This window comes from Asterias amurensis, chromosome 2 (genome assembly GCF_032118995.1).
Source record: "Asterias amurensis chromosome 2, ASM3211899v1".
In the NCBI taxonomy this organism is placed as follows: Eukaryota; Metazoa; Echinodermata; class Asteroidea; order Forcipulatida; family Asteriidae; genus Asterias; species Asterias amurensis.
In genome coordinates this window covers 29,309,663-29,331,870 of record NC_092649.1, presented here as the reverse complement: position 1 = coordinate 29,331,870, position 22,208 = coordinate 29,309,663, and the positions used below count along the sequence as shown (strand labels likewise).

General features: G+C 37.0%; 2 protein-coding genes across 4 annotated transcripts in view; both read right to left on the bottom strand.

Moving 5' to 3' along the window:
* Positions 1–1,239: 1,239 nt before the first annotated feature.
* Positions 1,240–14,187, bottom strand: LOC139933767 (uncharacterized). Its single transcript, XM_071927969.1, has 9 exons — positions 13,543–14,187; positions 12,029–12,213; positions 11,482–11,613; positions 10,372–10,548; positions 7,758–7,914; positions 6,301–6,667; positions 5,724–5,841; positions 4,602–4,652; positions 1,240–3,696 (listed from the first exon to the last, which is right to left on the bottom strand). Exons 1-9 carry the CDS (start codon positions 13,991–13,993, stop codon positions 3,283–3,285), a joined length of 2,052 nt encoding a protein of 683 aa, XP_071784070.1. The 5' UTR covers positions 13,994–14,187; the 3' UTR covers positions 1,240–3,282.
* A 1,603-nt stretch (positions 14,188–15,790) lies between these two features.
* LOC139933756 (plexin-A4-like) overlaps positions 15,791–22,208 on the bottom strand; it is a 30,884-nt gene continuing 24,466 nt past the window's right edge. For all 3 annotated transcript variants that reach the window (XM_071927951.1, XM_071927950.1, XM_071927952.1), the window contains exons 34-41: positions 21,946–21,994; positions 21,614–21,687; positions 21,199–21,336; positions 19,820–19,983; positions 19,103–19,250; positions 18,444–18,584; positions 18,175–18,228; positions 15,791–17,479 (exon numbers count right to left, since the gene is read on the bottom strand). In XM_071927951.1, coding sequence (XP_071784052.1) covers positions 17,378–17,479; positions 18,175–18,228; positions 18,444–18,584; positions 19,103–19,250; positions 19,820–19,983; positions 21,199–21,336; positions 21,614–21,687; positions 21,946–21,994 — 870 coding nt within the window. In that variant the 3' untranslated portion in view covers positions 15,791–17,377. The remainder of the gene's footprint in view (positions 17,480–18,174; positions 18,229–18,443; positions 18,585–19,102; positions 19,251–19,819; positions 19,984–21,198; positions 21,337–21,613; positions 21,688–21,945; positions 21,995–22,208) is intronic.

The window sequence follows — 22,208 nt, the reverse complement described above, 5'->3', positions numbered from 1 at the left end:
CGCGACCGTCGCGTGTCCGCGTATTTAACCAGCTTTTAGTAATTTCACATTTGGGCGTAGATTTTGGGCGGAGCTTTACGTACACTATTTTTAACAAATTGTTTGTGTATTTGTTATAAAAGCTAAAATTCAAATTATATAATGAATTTATACAAGTTGTAATGAGTATTATTGTCGTTCAGATTTTGTCATCAAATATTATTTAAAGCAAAGCTTTCAGAAAGAATAAAGTTTCTTGTTTGATGTGCTTTCTCGGTCGGATATGCGCGAGACTTGCCTGGTCTATTGGGAGGAGTGTTGGCTCTGAAAACGTTTGAAGTTTCAAAGATACCCTGCTCAAGGATTTGTAAATGTGCTTAATCACTTACAAACCTTGCTTACTGAAAATATGCAACGAGTCAAATGTCGTGTCAATTATAGTCTGTGTTTACTGGTTTCCCCACAGTACTTCATGGGCTTACTGAGTATGTATTTTTTTTTTTTTTTTTACTTTTACTGGACTCAAGTGGGGAGGGGGGGGGGGGTTACCATATAGTGCTTAATGCACATCAGTGTGTGGTTAAACACAAAATTGATATTTTGGATTATGAAAGTCAATGTTGTTTACCAGTTTTAAGCTAGTAGGACTATAGCTCAGTAAAATCACATTGTTTGAAAACAAAACCGTTCTTGTAAGGCCTGCATGTTTTCGTTCTGACAAAAATATGAATTAAACGCAGCATGAATCCGTCACCTTTTGTTTGGGTACACATACAGGTTTTTGGTTGACTGACCATGCAATTGTAATGCGCGGAAATGTGATGGCACACTGTAAGTGAAACAACATGGTGTAGTCTGGAAACACACTGTGGCAATTCCGTTACCCTTTTGATAGACATGTATCCTTGCCTAAAGAACATGCTTCATATGCGAAAGATATGCCTAGTTTCTGCCTGTGGCAACAACAACAAACCAATTTAGCGATCTTCACAAGCTGTTATTTCAAAGGTCATAGTTATTTTGTCCTCAACATGTTCAAAAGTTCACCACCGATAGGGAACTCAATTGTGGAATACAATATATTTGTACCCTCTTTATTTACTTAGGCTGCTAATTTTCTTAAATTTCCTTTTCTCGTTTCAACTTCCTGGTTGATAGCAATACACACCAACAGACTATTTCCATGCTTCTTAATGCTATTATGATAAAATTCAGTAGTTTGCCAGAAGAGATTAGAAGCTTCTTTTTAAACACCTGGTGTTTACTGTTAGTTAACAATTGTCCATAATTTTATTTTTGAATGAACTGTACTGTTCTAAGACTCGGTTTGTGACTAAAGCTAATACAGATAATAAACTTCAGTTTCACATTGAGTTTCTGTTTTTGTTTATTTTAATTTTATTTATATTCCGGGTAGTTTAAAGTCTCCCAAGTCTTGTTATTGCTTTAGCTTTTATTTCTGGAAAACATTCTCTGTGCTGGAACCTCAATAACTATTGTTAAACTGACAACCAAACCCACTGTTCTTGTAATGAACAGAATTCTGTGTACATAAACAAAACATAATTCATTATTTAATGGTTTTTGCTGTAATAAAGTTTGTGTTCAGCCTTAACTAAATGCAGTCTGTTGTTGAAATGCATAATATTATCACCAATTTAAATTAACGCAATGTAATTGTCTTGAGGCTATGTTCCAAACATACTTATCTGAAAAAGTTTACACAAGTGTTCTGCCATCGAATTCTAACTTAGGATTAATCTTAGGACTTAGGACAAGTTAAGTTCCATATCAGTAGATGTTAGGACGCATTGAACCATCGTTAGTTAGGACGAGTAACTTGTCCTAACTTGAGTTGGGATTAATCCTAGCGTTTCGTGAAATCGAAGGTAGTGTAGATAAACAAACATGCAACCCTAAAAATGTCACTTTCACTTTACACCATTGTATGTAGCAGCAAATCTGAATAAAACACTAGAGGTTTGACCCAAATAATAAAACAATGTACATTAATAGATACAGAGTTACTTTCTATTTACCTTATCTGCAAGACTTCATTGTTGGCTTTTCCCCTGCTAAATTGTTTTACATTATGGTCCGACAGGAAACCTGTGTTTATTCGTAAAGATGAATATCTGCGGTTTACCTTGACTAAAAACAGTCTTGCCCAACAGTTACTGACATGTTTAAAAACATGTATGTCACACTGCTAAAACACTGTCATCTTACACTAATTTATTTTCTGTATACCCCCCCCCACTTCCAAAAGTCATTGCTGAATATTAATCTCTTCTGAGTAACTATGTAAAAAAAAAATTAAATCAAAACAGGATACAATTTTTTAGGAAGTCCTGGATTGTACATTGCTTTATAGCAAGTTGCCATTAATATGTACAGCAAAAATATCAAACACTTAACTTTAATGTCTCCAATGAAATGTACAACTCTAATTCACCAAGTTATGTTCAATTATAAAAACAGAAAAACCTGTAGTCTTTGGCCATGTCATGGACTCACAAAGACAATAGTACAAGTCACTGTTGAGATACTAAGTCACTTTTTGAAATAGTAAGACACCATTTGAGATAGTGAAACACTGTTTGAGATAGTTAAAGCCATTGGACCTTTTTTGGAAACGGTATTGTCCAAGGCCCACACTTCGTAAATCACAACTTCTATATAAAATAACAAACCTGTGAAAATTTAGGCTCAATCGGTCATCGGAGTCGGGAGAAAATAACGGGAAAACCCACCCGTGTATCCGCACATTTCGCTGTGTCCTAAGTGATATGTGTTTAAAATATATCCGTAATTCTCGATATCGAGAATTGATATTGTTTTACTGTTTTCTCAAAAAGTAAAGCATTTCATGGAATAATATTTCAAGAAAAGTCTTCCATCACTACCTTCTGTAAACCCTGCAAGTTATTTGTAAATTTGTGAACTTTTATTTTGTTTATGTACCGAAAGGGTCCAATGGCTTTAAGTCACTGTTCGAGATATACCTAAGTCAATGTTGGAGATATTAAGTCGATGTTTGAGAAAGCCCATGTTTTCTGTTAGTAAATGTATCGCATGCTAACAAAGTTTTCTACATACATGTTGTATTGAATAATGGCTTGGGTACTGATATATGGATAAAATGTTCCCATAATGTAAACCATTGAGTCAAGTCTCATTTCCTGACATGACTCGAATCATGTGATTCCCTTAAATACAACAGTGGTTAAAAACATCTGTAATTTGCAAAAAGTTTACTTTGAAATTTGTTGGGGAAAACCATAACAGTAGCCGTCTCTCTTCTTATTTGATTCGTTTCTTTATTTCTAATAACAACTTGCGAGCATGAAGCCCTGTCATCCCCAAGTCATCCTTCAGTTCTCCATCTTCCAAAGTCACCAGCAATGGACCGTCGACACTTTCCTCCTTGAACTTTTCGATGTAGCGGCTGAGGTTCAGGGACCGTAAAACATCAGCCACACCTTCGATGTCAGTGCGGGACAGGCACGCCCTCTGTATCATCAGCGTGTCTGGAGTGGTGTAGATGCTCGAGCCCTGTGGGAGGCTGGGTAGCGGGCGCTCTGATGGGGCTATGGTGTCGTAAATGTCTTGGTCGGCCACGGACAGTAGGCGGTCGATTTCACACTGGAGGCGGTTGATTTCTTCAACATGTTGTAGACTAGTCTGTCGTATTTTCTCCTTTTCTTCTTCGAGGTTCTGTAAAAAGCACGGGGCAAAAAAGTGTGAAAAAGCCACATGAAAAGTATGCGTCTGGTGATAGTGGTGTGTGGGGATCACATTTGGAAATATTAACATGACTTTGACCTTTTTCCAACCGGAGGCTTCGGTTTGGACTCCAGCTCAGCTTTTTCAGTGTGCGTTTGGGTACAAGGCTTTCAAAATGGGCCTTAGACACCAGGGGCGGATTGCACCAAGCGGTCTTAAACCAGTCTATGCATATAGCCGGCTAACTTGAGACGCGTTTAGAAAGTCTTTAATTATAGACTGATTGCAATAGCGCGGTCTATAATTATAGCCAGTCTTAAATCTTAAGCCTGTTCTGAGCTGGCTACAATCGGTCTTTGTTTTGGTTTTTAGAGATGGCGCTGCATTTGTTGGTTGTAGATGATTTGATACAAAGAGCTCTAGGATTAGATTTTATTTTAGAAATAGATTACACCCAGGGAGGCATTATGATGATGATCAAGGTGATTGTATCGTAAATGTATGTTCCCAAAAGTAAAAATGATACAACTCACAGATTTGATATCCGGTGATTTAAACCAAAGCAATAAGAACAATGCCGTACCACCAGTGCCTGCAAAGTGCTAAGTATTATGGGACATTTGTTCGTATTTCATTACTTTCACCGACTTATCTAAGACCTGCTTATTGCAACAGACTTAATTACTGACCAAGCTAAGACCGTCTAAGGCAGATAGCCGGCTATAACTGACTGGTCTTAGACTGTTGACTAAGACCGTTTTATTGCAATCCGCCCCAGGTCTTGAAATACTTCTAGACCTTTGGCCAGTCTAGTATTTTTCTATGAGGTATTTCTTATGATCATTGTCCCTAGCAATCATATCACCCTACCCTACTTATCATTGGTTTCTACAAACCTTGCAGGTGTCCATGAGGTTTTCATTTTGGTCCCTTAAATTTCCAATCACCTGTAAGACAAAAGACGAAAGATTTAAACCTTCCAGTCCAAAAATTCCTTTCAACTACCCGAAGTGAAGAACTCTGAAAGACTTGGTATGGCTGGTATGCCAAAAATAACTACTGCTTATCACTGGGTAAGCCATTCCAATCTTATCATCCAAACAATCTGGACCCATGAGCTGCTTAAACACAAAATACTGCTTTAAAAATCCCTGCTTTAAAAATCCCTGCTTAGCCATATTGAGCACCAGTCACAAATGTGTACATGTGACCAGACGTGGTATTTTGGTCTGTAAACCTTATTCCGGTTAACTTTATTTTTTGTACTTGTTTGTTTGCCTAAGCAGCTCCATGAAATTGGGTACTGGTGTGATGAGGAGATTTAATGCTTTAAAATTGAAATAAAATCACAGTTGTGTTGGGCTGTTGGCAAGTCTGACTTGGACATTGAAAGGTGTACAAGCCATTAAGAAGATAGCCTTCAGTAATTTCCCTGAGCCTAATCCAAGCTATCAAAAAACATTCTAATTTTGTATTATGTTTTGTTTAGAAATGCTTCCTTGTTAAAATTTGTCCTTACTCTATTGTAAAAGCTTGCATTCAGTTTGTTTATTTTGCCTTGCGGAAATGCAAGTTTGGTTAAAATCAGGCATTCTACAACGTGATGTTTTCAACAACTTCCTCGTTGTAATAGACTGTGTAAGTCTCACGCACATTGAACTTCCTGGACCTAGTTGATCCCAACCATTGAGTTTTACTTGGGTGTGAATTCTTTGGATTTTAACATAGCTAATTTTATGGCTAATACAAATTATAGCATTAAAAAAAATTCAACATCACAATTGGCCGGAAGGCCACTACAATGTGAGGGCTAAACAAATTGCTACGGACATTTGCATTTTCAAGAACTTGGTACAAGTTTAGTGTGAAAAGAACATTGATTTCATACAAAAATACAGTCTTTATTTGAGCTGTTCTCGTTTTCTATACAAGTGTAAGACTACCACAGTCTGTTGAGCAGTTCCAGTCACAGCCATAACTATTATCCACAGCCATTCACTAAGGGAGAGAGCATTTACCTTCTCTTTTTGTTGCAGTATTTTCTTGAGTTCACTGACGGTGCTTTTTTCCAGGTTATTGGAGGTGGACGTGAGGTCTGGAACCTCTTCGTAATCATCCTCTTGTTCCTCATCGCCACTGCAAAGAAGAAATCAAACTAAATTGTAAAGATGAGGTCTAATAGTGTAATTAACATTGGAAACTCAGAGGAATGGCATTTTCCCATTTCAATCACTGTTTAGCTCTAGCGATTTTTGATTGTGTGATTTTGGAATTTCATGTTTACTCTCTTTGAATCAAGGTATAATGTGTTGATGTTGGCAATGTTTTGATGTTGGTTTGCTCAAATACTTTCTTTGAATCAAGATAAGGTAAAATGCTGGTTTTGCTTACATTCTTTGTATAAGAAGCTACTTAAAAAGCCTGGCACTACTGTTGGTAGCCTCACAGTCTGTGAATCTAGATGAGGTACAGCTTCAACAGTAGTTATGCTTTGTTGACGATTTGTTGGTAATTTGACTTTACGTTTGTCCATTTGCAATGTCTGATGTTAGTTTTTATTTTGTTGTATTATTTGTCTAGGCTTGCATTACTTACCTCTCAGGAAAAATTTTTGGTACTTCATATCCATCACCACCGCTCTTATCTGGCATCACAAACTTTTTAACGTGTTTCTTGGCAATGATGGGAGGTGCAGACTTAGGTTTCTCAGTAGGTGATGGGAGCACCTGTTGGCCCATGGTTGGTTTTTTACGTGTGGCTGGCTTGGGCGTAGTTGGTTTGGGCTTGGGTGGGCGAGGTGGGGCAGGCAATGTACTTTCACGAGATGGGACAGAGGGTTTCATGGTGCTGTTCAAGTTAGACAGTCTATCCGACAGATCCTTGTTGTAATAATTCAATTCTTTCAGCTCTCTCTCCATGTCTGTTTTGGAGACCTTAGCAGTAGCGCAACAATGCTCTTTCCCTAGCAATAAACAGAGAAAAAAATCAAGTATCAAAATAGTGATTTTTTAACAGAATATTCCTACGCCCAGGGGCAATTTGCTTAGGCAGAAAATAATACTGAAAAATTTTCTGCTATCTGCTTAGCAAAAATAATCAGCATACCAGTCAAAGATGTTGCGACTCTGTGTTTTATTTTATTAACCTTATTAAAGTAAGCATATTCGTTGTGCTAACAGCAGTTTTATGAAATTTGTTCAACTTCCAATGTGAGATGTTGCTTCTACTGCCTTTAAGACCCCTTATCATCATATGTGTTCTTCCAGTAGGCTTCTAATATCTTTCTTACTGTTTTCATTTACAATTTTCTGCGGTAGACTGTTCAAGTCTTTGTGATGGCTGAGAGAAAACGTTTACATTCAATTTTCTTGTTGAAAGTTGGCTAATAGCTTTTATGACCCCTTGTGCTTTTGTTCTTGGGTATCTTGAAAATGTGCTGACGTCTACTTAATCTAATCCCTTGAGCAGCTTAGACAATCAAGTGGCCTCTTAATCTTCTTCAATCTAATGGGTACTAGTTTAAGTGTAGGGTAGATTCTTTCAATTGTGGTACCAGTTTGGTAGCTCTCCTGTAGGCTTTTTGTGCAATTTCTTTCTTCTCATTCACTATGCACATCATTTCCTAACGGCTTATGATTTTGTAATTTTATCAAATGTTCACGGATACAGAGATTGTACATTTTTTGTCTTGAAGGCACTGGAACCTATTGGTAATTGTCAATGACCAGTATTCTCACTTGGTGTATCTCAACATATACACAAAATAATAAACATTTTGAAAATTTGAAATCAACTGGATGTCGAAGTTCCGAGATAAAAAATGGAAGACAAATCTAATTCTTAGGTCTCAAAATCAAAGTTGCAGAAAAATAATTCTGTCTGGAAAACTACATTACTTCAGAGGGAGCCGTTTCTCACAATGTTTTATACTATCAACAGATCTCCATTGCTTGTTACCAAGTAAAGTTTTATGCTAACAATTATATTGAGTAGTTACTAATAGTGTCCAGTGCCTTTAAAGTCACCCCTCTGTCCCTCATTCCATTCCATACCTTCATAGCTGTCCAGCCATGCATGAATGACTTCTGGTAATGGTTGAGTTATGCCTTTCATTTTGGTAGGCAGCTCTGGTCGACCCACCTCTGTATATCCCCAGGTTAGGTTAAGGGTCAGGAACAGGGGCGGGAGGCACCTCTTCGTGTGTTTCTCCTTAACAAAAAAAGCAGATCATAAATTACATCTAGGTACTAGTGCATACTTAAAAAAGAAGAAACTTAACAAATATAAAGAAATATTTAAAAAAGTAATCTCTTTAGTGGGGGTATTGGTTCCCTTCTATGGGAGATGTTGGCTCTGAAAAGAGCCGAGTGTGGTCTCGAAATTTCAAACAGTATAATCTTCATTCTCCTAAGGACAAGCATGAGTATACTGTTCGTATAGATTTACACACGATTGTACTGCAAGTTTACTATTTATAGCCTGTTCCTTTTTGTCCACACCATGCAAAACTTCAAACGATACTTGAAACTCTTATTTTCTGAAATCCTCCAATTCAGTCCACAAGAAGATAGAAAAGTATGAAATAAACAAAACCAAGTTTAGCAAAGAAAATAATTGTTAGAGAACTGAAAAAATACAAAACCAAAACTGATATCTCAATAGCCCTTCCACTTTACTCTCTTGACTCTTAAATCAAAAGCATTATAGATTGAAGTGTGTTGTCTTACATTATTCAATTATTTTTTTTGTCTTTGTTTGTTTTGTATTTTGATTTTGGTAAATTCCACATAATCTAGCTCTGTGTTGTCAGTTGGAACTTTCACAAAAATTACCTGAAACAAACTATAGGAGCAATTTTCTAATTTTTTCTGGAATTTATCCATTTATTTGTTATAATAGTTTGGGTTTTTTCTTTTGATTTAAAGCTAGCTTAATTTATTCAAGATACTACCAGTCCCCAAACGAGCGCACTGAAGAACAATATACACAATTAACCAAATCCAGAGAAATTAATTAATAAAACACTGACAACAGGCAATGAAAATGATTAATAAAAAACTAAAGCTTGTACTGATTGTGAAGTTTACACGAGAATAATTTTTCCAGTGAGATATTTCCTTCTGAAACAAAGTCATACTCGAGAGAAAAAAAATTGGTTTCGATTGCTGCAACAAAGTTAAATGACAATTTGTTTGCATGCTGGAAATTGTGCATGGTTTCTGAAACTAGCTCATGACTCAAACAACTGATTTAGCCTAAAATAATATTTACAGACTTGTTGTGTCATGTAATGGTTATTCACACAAAACATAAATGATGTCTATGACTATTTTGTAAACTCTGTTTCTGTAGAAATACCTTTAAACAGTGATAATTCAAATCACCTGTTTACTGGAAAACAACCTATCATAATGACTCCTATAATTGTACATTGTTAATTTTTCATTTTTATTATAAGTATGATTTATTTATTTAATTGTATGATTTGTCCTAAACACGAGAATCACACAAACCATAAACTCTGTCCATGACTATTTTGTCAGCTCTGTAATGATTCTGTAATAGTTCCTTAAAGTCATAATGTAACTCATCACACGTTTACTGGCAATTGAAAACAACCTATCTTAATGAATAATAAAAATGGACCACCAATTATTTTGGGGGGTTTTCGTTTTATTATTACAAACATTTAAAAAAAATTTGTGTGTGATTTGTTCCTTAACATAAAAACTGAGTCCCAAATCTAAAAGTTCACCAATGGAAAGTACGTAGGAGATTTAGAATCACTTTCCCAAAGCCAGGGTCACACGGCATAAACAACAAAAGCATTACCCCTCTACTACTTGTAGTACAAAAGGCAGGGGTGTGTTTATTGGCAACATGCCCTTGTCCTTTGACCCTCCAATCAGGTTTCAAAGGAACAATGTTATGGAAAATACATGTAAAAGAAACCAGCCCTGGAATAGTTCTTTTATGAAGTATCCAGACAATGCTCATTTTTATCGCTTGTACATTTGGCAATGCCACTATATTCTCTAGTGCATGGTAGGCCCGTTTTACAGCAATCCATACCTTTTGTTGTTGCCTTTCTTTACAACCAGACAAGTGATTGATATTTACAAACTAGAGTTCACTGATTGAAAAGGTTATACAAGCGCCAACCTCAAGACAAATTTAAACAATTTCAAAGTAGAAAGGGGACATTTGGAGACCCTGATTATCCTTCATTTTTCACCCACAGATGCCCCCCCCCCTGCCCCCGCCTCCAAACCAAGCTACCTGAGACTAACCACACGTGTCTCCCCTACTTGCAAGGGAACTGTACCAAGCCAATGTGCACAGCATTTTACCCAATGGGGCTTCAATCCCGGCCAAAATGCTTGGGACACCCCCTGTCCACTTCCCCGGACAATAAACATTCTCTCCCCTGTCCCCCCTGTTCACGCTCAATGTTGACTGGAACGCAAAAGACGACTGTTTAACAATGAGAACCCACATTGAAAGGGGGCAGGGGGGCCCAACGAGATATGGCCGGAATTTTGGGTCCAATCCACTCTGTATTCTAGCAGAGTTAGTTGGACACAAATTGGGCTATACAGGTTTACCCAAACCATTGGTAACTTTGCCCTCATTGCAACCAACCCTGCCTTAAAATCTAGCCCTTACCTTGAAGGGAATAACAGTAATTCTGAGTGGAACAGTCAGTGGAATTGTCAATAGACTCGGTGACTTGGCCCTCGTTGCAATCACTTGAAACTCCTTCTTGTAGGACAGAAGTTTCAGGATTTTTTCCTCCTTTGGTCGACGGATTTCCATTGCTTTTTCCTCAACGACACGAACACGCTTTGGTAGAAAAAAAGAGAAGGAAAATATTAATTGCTTTCACAGTTTTTTTAAACTCAAATTAGATGAAAGAACAAACTTTCCCATTTTGTTTTTATTGAATTCCCCGATGCTGTTGTTTAAGGTATTGTGTACCTTGTTTTTTGGAACCGTTCGATTGTTAATATTCTTTCATTTGTAAGTCCTGGGATTATTCCTGCTTTGGTAATTATTCCTCCCAAGAAATGAGGATCAGAAAAAATTCCTTGGTAGAACTTCACTGCTGCTTTTGACAATTGTAACATTTTAATAAAACAAATTCCCTTTAAAGTAATGTGGTTTAGAGTGGGAACAAAATTTCAATTTGGGAAACTTTGCTGCATGAAAGGTTCTCATAATTTGCATTCCAATTACCCCTCCAATTGTTGGCGATATCTCAAACGCTACCACCGTTTGAAGAAAAAAAAAATCCATAGGTTAGTTTTATTGTGTAGCTCCATGTGATCAGCAGAGTGTGGGTTCGAATCCCCAGCCATAACACTTGTGTCCTTAAGCAAGACACTTTAAACCATTGCTTCGTCCTTTGGATGGGACGTTAAGAGTTGTGTAATGCATGTAAAAGAACACAGTGCACTTTTCGAAAAGAGAAGGGGTTCACCCCGGTGTTCCTGGCTGTGGCTGCTGTATGCGCCATATAGCACCGTGTAAACCCTCATAAGGTACTAAATAATTGGATTTCAAATTCATCATTGCAATTACCTATCTTTCTGTTTGCCTTGAGTACCTTGTTTAGTAGATACGCACGCTTTATACGACTTGGATATTATTGTTGTTATTATATTATTCCTATAAATCCTGATTAAAACAATCGACCCGTTGAAAATTCCAAAGGTATCCTTTGCCTTTAATGGTTTCAAAGAAAGCTTTATTATTAACTGGAGAGGGGCCACTTACTTGTGGGAAGTCTAATTCAACCAGCTGTGACATATGAAGGAACAAGGCTGAGAGCATGGTGGTGAAGTATGCACATTCCATGTCCTTATGAAGGCGAAGGTTATGTCCGACCTGGTTTGTGGCGATCAAAATCTATAATAATAAAAAAAAACATTAAAATATTATCAGGTACATTGGTTCATGAAATGATTGACTTCCTCTAGTTTTTGAAACGCACAAAGGAACCATTGATAAACATTTTATTAAATCAGGCTTAGTACTGCGTTGGTTTGTATTGGTTTGGTCGTGTGTTTGTTTATTTGTTTGTTGTGGTGTTTGTTTGGGTTTTTCATTGATTTGGGGCATGCTCATATTATATTTTAATTTGATTATTTGCAGTGTCTTCTAATGCGTTCTTGGCTATCATATGTGTTTGTTATTGGAGCAGGAGGCAATGGTAGAAGCGATGTAGTCATAGAGCTATGTAGATGCTCTATGGTTGTAGTCAATCAGCTGTCAGCTTTAAAGCAAACCATATTTATTTTAATAATTCTTAGTAATTCCATACTTTTTGGCTGCCATCCCGCCTGACGGACTCCTCCACGTGGCTGATCTGGATAATATCCTCCGTATCCACACATTCTGAGCAGTCATCTGAGCCATAGCCCTCCACTGCACGAACAACAGATGGCATCGGCTTGGATTGCATTAAAGCAGTCACCCCCATGATTAACTTATCATCCAGCCTTGGATCTAGACATTTAAAAATTAAAACAAAACAGAGTTTGGAAAGCTTAAAACTGAGTCCTGGTTGGAATGGAGTAATCAACTAACTCTAAAGTTACAGGTTATTTATTTCATTTTTTGGGCCATTAAATACAAAGTGTGGACATATGAGAAAACTATCCACTCATTAACAAAGACTTCAAGTCTACACAGTCTTTTCATCAGTATTGAAGAACATTATGTTCATAGTGCATAGAATAGCTCAACAGTTTTTAAAATGATATATTTACCAAGCATAGATTGCAGTTTTATTGTTCATCTGTTTTTAGGAATTATTTCTGACCTTACTTTAAAAAAAAGAAATTGTGCAGTAGACTTGTCACAAGTCTACTGGTTGTTGTACATGGTTAGCTCTGTAGATACATTGTGAATCTGCTGAATACTGATCAAGTTGGAATCTTTGAGAACTAAAACACTTATATTTATAAGCGAGATTTTTTATTTTTGAATGAGGGAAAATTTTATGCAATGGTATTTAAAGGAATGTTAGATACCGCTTTAAACAATTATAATCAGTTTGAAAGAAAGGCATTTAACAAAATACATCTGGGTGTACCCTTGTCCAATTTAAAAGTAATATAATCAGTAATCTTTCCAATGATTTCTCCTTCCTTTATTCCCTTTCTCCTTTTTTCCTTCACCTAAGGGTATTGGTCATGACACAGAATGAAGCAAACACAGGGTGGTGGTGGCAAATTAAGCTCCTCATAAAGTTCCTTGTTTTTTCCCCTCTGAATTGGCTCTTTAATGTGGAAACATCACTCGACTATACGGAACTAAAAAGTAAATTACTCCTGGCTAAGTTGTTCAGGAAACTACATTTTTTAATTGATTTTTAAAAGAGTTCTGAAAGCAACATTTGTAAAAGAGTTCTGAAAGCAACATTTGTAAAAGAGTTCTGAAAGCAACACCATGAGCCTCATCTGACCCTTGTACATTATGTCATAGCACCATAATAAAAACCATCATATATTCCCACTGCATATTGTAGCATGTAACTTCCTTTTTGTATGAGGAAGAATTGCAATAAATAACAAATGAAAGAAAAATACAATTTTGTACTATTATGGTATACTTGGTTTTAAAAATGTGTTTTTGAAAACACTTGTAGGGCTGAAGAACATGAAGAACATGAAGGAATTGGAGGGTACGGGGACAAATACATGGTGTTCTGTAACTTTGAGCTCCATGGTCCCATTGATTGCCAACAACTGTGGAGTCTAAACACCTACAAATTTGTACTTGTATGAGTTATGCGACGTCAGTCTCAATAAATAAATTGCATTTTTACTTTACCTAACGGGAGGCGTTCGTACTCCTGTTCAGCTTGGACCGGTAGCCACATCTCGCTGCCATTCGATGAGTCCACAGCGTGTACCCTTGGTATCTCCCCAATGAAGTGCAGCATCAACATTTCACCCTTCTCCAGTTTCACTGGGCTCCCTTCCACCTCAAATGCCTCCTTCACTTGCACTAGTAGAGGTAACTCCGTCAAGGCATCGCTGCAGAGCTTCGCGATATCGGTGTCTCTATCCTCATCCTCTAGCTTCAGAGTCAACTTCATGGGGAAATCCTCCGGGGGTTTGGGCTCGTAGGCTGGGGGCTGGGCCGGTGGTTTCTGTTTCTTTTGCTTCACCCACGGTGCCGGGGGAAGTACGGTCCGAGGCCGATACATTCCACTACTCATGCTTATGCTCCGGACTGCGTTTGGCTTCCTTACTGGAACTGGTGGTGTACCAAAGCTCATTGTGAGTATGCACTGAGGATGTGACGTGTGAGAGACAAAGAAAACAAACAAATAAGTTATCTTCCTAATCCGGTTGGTCCACAAACTGTTTGGATGTCTTCCTGCTGAATGTACTGCAGCAGCATAGATTCACTAGTTCCTATGTTGTTGTTACACTACTCTCTTCTAATGTTCCTGGTGTACTTTGTACCGCCGGCCACAGCCAGACCTTGATAGTGAGCTGTCCTGTTTATTCAAGCGCAACCCTCCCAGGTGACAATTGCCCTCTCAGGGGGAATTCCCCTTTCTTGTCTATTTTTGGTCCAACCATGTCATGATCATGCAGTTTCAATTAAAGGCACTGAATACCTTTTGTAATTGTCAAAGACCAGTATTTTAACTTGGTGTATTCCAACATGTATGCATAAAAAAACAAATCTGCGAAAGTTTTGCCTCAATTTGATTTGTCTTCGTACTTGCCAGAGAATATTAAAAGAAAAAACTACCCTAATTGTTGTACAAATTTGTATGCTTTAGATGCATAATAAAAGGCTGGAGTATTTGAGTAGGAAATTAACTCTTTCTCAAAAACTACATTATTATTTCAGAGGGAGCTGTGTCTCACAATACACAATCAAAATTAGCTCTTCATTGTTGTACCAAGTATGTTTTTATGCTAAAATTATTTTGAGTAATTTACTTTTGAGTGCACATTACTATATGCGGACCCTTTTGACATAGCTTTGGCTTTCGGATTTGCCGTGGTTTCCATTAGGTAGAGCAAGTACTATTTCCTTCATGAGGCTTCAAACAGTTGAATGGAGCCCTAGACCCCAAGCCTAGTTTGTTTGGTTTGTTTGGTTTGTTTTTCTCGAAAAAGACCTCAAACTCGATGGTTTGGTAAAGAGAGTCCTGTGTCTTTCAGTAAACACCATTACTGAAACCAATCTGCTGTAAGTTTGGTGAAAGTGAGAGGAAGCCGGATCATTTTATAGAAAGACGAAGCACAGGGAAGCAATATTAACCACGACAAGTCCCTCTAAAATAGAACTTGACCAGCAATCTCAAACAGGCTCAGTTGGAATCAACAATCACAGCCGAAATACTTAGGCCACCTGACAATAAGCACATCCTCCCCGCCCAATGTTATAAAGCAATAATTCAGATTTTGTTTTAAATTTATTTTAAGATTAGAACAATAGCATTTGGAGCCACAGTGGTTTGGTCCACTTTGGTTTCACAAAGAGTTAAGACTAGTCTTATCCCGAGTTGCTTGTCCTAACTTAGGACCAGCCCTAAATTTTTAATAACTCCTAGGACAAGGCCTATAGTCCTATTAAGTGAGGACTATCTTTGCGAAATCGACCCCTGACCATTTTAGAATGAGGTTGTCTTGTCATCTGATTCCATTAGTTGAAAGTTTTATATTCCTTTAAAGGAACATGTTGCCTTGGATCGGTCGAGTTGGTCTTTGAAAAGCGTCCACAAACACGGTCGGCCATTTATGGGAGTCAATATATGGCCTACCGTGTTAGTTCAAAAAGTAAAAGGAAAACCACGCAATTTCGAGGCAAATGTGTGTGGATTATTGTATTCTACTTTAAAAACATCTTTCTAACCATATGCATTTTATAACAAATGGTCACAAACGCTTTTAAAAGACCAACTCGACCGATACAAGGCAACGTGAATTCCTTTAAGCTATTGCTCCATATCCTCATTTTAAACAGAACAAATGTATTGTTGCATAGTCCTTTTAGTTGAAAACTTGGCAAGATAAATAATAATAGATCAAAGCTGCATTATTCTCTTCTGTATATTTTGTTTATTAAGTTGATCAACTTTATGGCACTGCTTACAATTCTTAATTGTTAACAAAATAAGCTAAATTGATAACACAATTTTAAAATATTCAGAATAATAAACAATTGTACAAAGAAAAAGTTTTAACTATTGGTTTAAATTAAATATTCTTCCTCAAAATTGACCCTATAAGTATAACATTCATGGAATAGAACCTGCATTCATCCTGGGGTAAAACTCTTAGCCAATGAATGGCTTCAACTTACTTCAGTGAGGGCAATGTTCCAGCTTGTGATGTTGTGGACAAGAGTGTTTCAACTTCACCTGAAGTCTCACTTCCTCATACTTTATGTCATATTTTCAACGTAGCATGACAGCTTTCAACTTACAAACATCTTGAAGATGATAATTAAATGTCTTTAATAACATACATTTATCTGAGTATTATACAATCATGCATTTATGAACTGTCATTTAAACAAATATTAATAGACAAACTGAAATGGTATACAAGTTAAATATTTCTTCAGAAATACAAATTAACCGTCACAGTCTTGCAAAATAAAATCACATTTTCATTGTTTACTATAGGTGGTAACAAAATTAAAAACCACTGTTAATTTATTGACAAATTTCTGGGTGAACATGTCCAAGAATCTGTGTAAAAATCACCGCAAACTGGGTCAAAATTATATAAAAATTGAGTACAAAATTCCATTATTTAAATATCTTTTAGTCTGATTGGGTATGGTTCTGACTGGGAGTTTCCATAAACGTTCAGGATTTACTGCCTAAAAAACCCACAACAAACTCTACACTGTTAGAAACTAATGTGAAGTATTTTGTCCAACATGTGCTGGAAAACCTATTACTTTGAAAAACATTTCAGCTAATAAAATAGAAGAATAAAAATAATAAAATGTTACCATGAAAAATACATAAACCTCAAAACTGATCAGACAGACATTATTATTTTCATTCCTCATTTTTTGTAATATTATTTTAAGTCTATGCACAGACATTTGTATACTTTTGTCTCAGGCAAATCAAAACAGAAACCTGGCTAAGGGAAGCAACATTTCTTACACATTACATTATTCAAGTCTCATCTCATTTAATGATTATCTCTTACTTTCTTGTATGTTTTCCTGGCCAATGTCAACAAAGAACCCTTGGTTATTTAACACACAGCTCATTCAAATACTAATCATTTGAAAATTCACATTTTAAGCATTCAACAGTCATTCAACTTCAACAGTTAAGTATTTACAATTCAAGTATAAGATCATTCAACTTCATTATATCAAACATTTCATTCAATTTCATAAGAGCCAACAGCAAGAGGCTTTTTAACCATTTAATTACATCAAGTGCTTATGGGTGGTGGACAATCAACTGAATAGCGAACATGTAGTGTTTAATGCCAACAAATGAATAGCAATGACTGAAATGAATCTGAATGAGCAGAACAAAATAATGAGTTCACCAAAACAAAACTGAATGCAATAGTAGCTTAAATGAACCTTGATTGATCGAACTTGAGGTGTGAATTTGAATGGCAGAAATTGACCTGGAAAACCAGTATTAAACATCAGGAACATTTTACAAAGCATTGCCTCTGGAGAGTGTTTCTTTCACTTCCTGCAGCAAGCATCCCAGATGCTTCTGATCACTTTGATCTTTTGTCTTCAACACCACAAGAAGCTGTTTTCAGATTGAAAGAGAGAAAGAGAAGTTAATAATTTTCATGATTGAGATGTTTATTAATTTCTGGGGGTCATGCCATGCATTAATCCATTCTATGAAGAAGTAGTGCCTCTGAAACTGTTGGTTTATTCCAGACATTTCAACTAGAAGGTGCTCTAGTCTTTATCAGGAGACTGAAGAGGGAATAGAGCTGATGGGATTTTATGTTTAGGGTGTTCCTGTAACTATTTTTGAGGCGTGGTAGACACTGTATAGGAGTGCACTGTTTGGCTCTGGTGTATACAGAAGTATCTAACTAATGATGTGTCCACCATCAAACTTACTTAGGCTAGAGCATGATGTACCTAAAAACATTCCAGGGACACGTTGCGTTCTGATTGGGCACTTCTGGCTGTACAAAAAGGGTTTGTTTTGAAATAAATGTGGTTGTAAAAGAAGACAACAATTATTCACATTAATACTCGTTGAAACTGTGGGGTTTTGTGTGTGTTTTTTTTACTCCACAAAATTGCAGATCAAATGTTCGGCTGGTTGTATTTTAAGAGGTAAATTTATATTTTTTAACATAACTAATAATTACAGAACAGAGTAGGTGTTTTTGTGGATGAACAACTCCCCTTTAATATAACTTGTGTGTCAATTGTATGTTTTATGATATCATTTTTTCTCACAAATAAAATCAATCAACTTACAAGATCCCATAGTTGCATTAAGGTGCTAAGCTTGCTGAACAATCCTGTGAAATTCTACAGAGAAAACAAATACAATTGAATTCATCGAGTGTGAATCCAAATATAACTAAATAAGCATTTTATTCAAGTTTTGACTTTGGAGTAAAAGGATTCAATGGTGCTGTGTGAAGGAATCTTATAATTTAACCAAATTGAATACGTTTTGAGAATTTAACTTGAATTTTTGATAATTGTTTTTGAAAAATTTGGATTGTGAAATGTCCTTTTACCTGACTTGCTTTTTGTAGTTCAGTGTTGAGGTCTTGTGTGGTTACCGGTGTAGACTCCTCCACACCTTTATAGTACTGTCGGACAAGACGCTGGTACTTGGTTTTCTCTCTGCTGTACAGGAACTTGTTGATGGAAGATTCCTGTCAATGTTAACAATTCAGATCAAAAGTAAAGCACAAAGGTATAAGTAAGTCCAGAAACTTGGAAGTAAGATCTAAAGTGGTTGAAGGAGAACATTCAAGTGGTTTGATCTTGTTATATTACTTTGTTTATTGTTTTACTTTGTTGGATGTTGAACTCATAGGGCTTCCCTACCCGCTCCCCCATTGTTATCCAATCAATGCAAAATCTTCCTCTGTTAGAAATTGTGTTTGGCTCCTCAGGCTTGCAAGCTAGAGTGATTTTAAGTTCACTCATGAGAATTCTTTAGTTTCATTACCAGAAATATATAATAATAATAATTTTACAGCATTGAATACACAGTCTGTATCTTGCAGAATGGCACTGATGAAAATTGTCTCAAGTGTATTATACCAGACACTAAGGGAATGCAATCTGGCTTTTCTGTGATTTAAGACAGCCACCCTTTAAGACAGCCACCCTTTAAGACAGCCACCCTTTAAGACAGCCACCCTTTCTGTCATCAGTTTCTCTTTACCTGTCCAAGTTTATCAGTCTTGGTGTCGTGTGCATCATGGAATAACTGACCAATCACATCCATGCTTGCCTCAACGGATGGAGTAGGTTGGATGTCAAAGATGTAGTCTGGATGCTTGATGGCGTTGGACCAGAAACGCAGAGGCAAACTGTTTGAAATAATTTATAAAAACATCTTAGACTATAAGTGTTATAAAGCTTACAGCTAAGCAAAATTATGTATCCAAGCAGAAAGTGGTGTTTAGTCTTAAGCATCTTTCACAAACTGCAATGGATTATGAGGGAGGCATGCAAGCCCCAGTTCGTCTCATTTCAAGATAGTTGGAACTTGTATCTTTAATACTTGACATGAACTTGTGAATAGTGATGTGAATATTTATAAATGAGGTTGATCAATGTCTATGGTTTAGTTTCTACAATGCTGTTTAGTATTTTGGTGAAACTTTGAGGTTTTATACTCTTGAGTTTGTTAATAATGTGAGCTGAATCTTATGTAGGGGTCATTTTAACAATGAATTGGGGGCACTTGGTGCTTGATATGTAACAAGGTGTACTCCCTTTCCTATTGTGTCTTCTTTGTGTTCTGGGAATCTCAGGAATTCTGTAGAAGACTTTTGTTTGTTTGGGGGTAGGGGATACTTCTGTACAAGAGGGAAAGAATGTCTTAAAATATGGAAACATGGGGCCTTCCTCTTCCACTCTGCCATTCTTTACTCACATGTTATTCTTCCAGGCGCATTTAATTTCGGGGTCTTTGGACTTCAAGTCATACATGTCTGCCTGGTCATCAAAGAAGTCAAAGAGGAACTTGATTGCCTTGGGGGCGCTCTCCACGGAGAGAATGGTCTGGAACATGTTGTCAACATACTCTTGGATGACGCTCTGTTGTCGAGGTATTCAAGGAATAAAAAGACAGATTTTCATTGTTATGACTGACTGGTCGAATTTGTCATGCTGTATGGTTACAAATATATTCAGAATTGGCTTTTGGTGGTATATGCTACATTGCCTTCTTCTGTGGACTCCTGGCTCAAACCCCAGAGGGAGCCTTGTATTTGGATGGGGTTTTCAGTCCCTCTACTTGGTTGTGTGTGACTTCCCCCAGTTGGGGTTTTCCTCCCAAATTTGAAACTGAGATCTCTGCATCATCTTCCCTTTAAGAGAGGTGCCTTCTTGATTGCATATTAATTACAGTGCTAGGTATTCAGTATTCACTTGGTTGGTACATGGAGGGTAGATTTCTACCTCCTTGGTTGGTAGGATATTTTTTGTATGAGTCGACTGGGGCTTAATGCATTATTGCTTTGAGAGGGTGCAACTTCAGCAATAAATAGCACAAAATGATGGTATTTTATGAAGATTCGGCCCCAATGGGAAACTCACAGGCTGAAGGAGGTTGATTAAAAAGAGGGTGCTATCAGAAGTAATTTATACACAATTCTGGGTATGGGGGGGGGGGGGGAAGGGACAGAATCTCCTCCTACAACGTTTCCACCAATACCAAATACTGTGGTTCAAATCTCAAATAAAACACTCTCTAATTGGGTCATGCCTCACCAACAGCCACTTGGCATTTAGAGTCTGCAAATTCAATCGCTGTTTTGATTTTGAATATACTTGATTTCCTGTTTTTGTACTGTCTTTGCTTGTTTTGAGTGTACTCTCGTACCATGTTTATGTTGGTTGGCTGCGGAGTCACGAGCGTCTAGATATCGTTATTATTGGCAAGACTTTCTTAATTCATTATCAATGATGCAATCAAAATACAGGAAGTATTACTGAGACAAAAGGAAAACTGTAGTAGTAAACTTGTAGGTGCAAACATGTACCGGTAAAAACATTCTTTTGTGAGAAGTGTTGGCTCTGAGAAGAGCTGGTGTGGTCTTGGGATTTTAAATATTATACTTTGCGCAGCTACATTCCTGAAAACGAGCAGAGTGAACTGTTTGAAATGTGGAGACCACACCAGCTCTTCTGAGAACCCAAACTTCTCCCAAGACATAAGTTACTAAGGCAGTTTATTAAACTTGAAGAGGAAGTAAACAATCCATCGTGGCATTTCAGAAACTACTTGTTTTTGTTTGATAAAAAAGTTACCTTTGATGAGAGAACTCTCTGGAATGGGACCTTGTTAGCAGCCCACTGACTCTGTTTATTGAGAGAAATACAGCACAATTTGCTTCCTTGTTGCTCGGGGCGGTGTTCCTCAATCGTGAAAGACTCCTTCTTTTGAGTCTATTGGGGAAAACGGTAACCGTAATTACAAACCTTCTCTAGTAAGCGTGAACACTTCTTGACACTTTCCCCAAATTTATTTCCGTGCCCCCCAGGCCCCCAAACCCGGTTGCCCCCAGTTCCATTTAAAATTATGGGTTGAGATTCCAATTTACCCGAATTGCCCTCCAATTCTCTGCCACTCTGCCATCGCCGGGCAAGGCTCCTTTATTTATCAACTGATTTTTTTGCAACAATATTTCACTAAAATTGTTATTTATTTATTTATTTTACTTACCAGATGCCAATCTCTGAACCCTTCCTGGTCTTGTTCTTCATCTTCCAAACCAGCGTTATCTAGATACATATGTTCTGGGAAGAAAATTCAAGATTAATCTCTTTATGTTGTAAGGGTGCTGAATACTTTTAAGGAGATGTTTTGACAACTTTTGGTATTATTGTGATTTTGTTCTCATAAAAATGGCTGTTTGTGTTTTTATTGAGTGATATTCAGACTGTGTAAATATAAACAGCTGGCATTCTGTTCATGAATGGAAGTTGTTTTCTTGATTAATGGTTACACTTTCAAAGAAAACCTAAGCAAATTTGTGTTTCAGAATCAATATTTACCATAAGCAGTCTCCCTTTCATACTGCTTCTGCTGTGCACTGTCAGTGACCTACAGGTAACCAGCAACAAGAAGGGTACCAATGAAAACTCTTGACCAATCAAACACTCCACAAATTCATCTCTTAATTGTTAATAAATGCAGGCAAAGTTATTGTGAAATAATATTTCATCAAATGAAATTATTTAATGGCTTAGCATGGACAAAATTATTTTGATTTTCTTGTAATGGGCAGCAGTGAAAATGTTAAAGCAGTCCAATGATC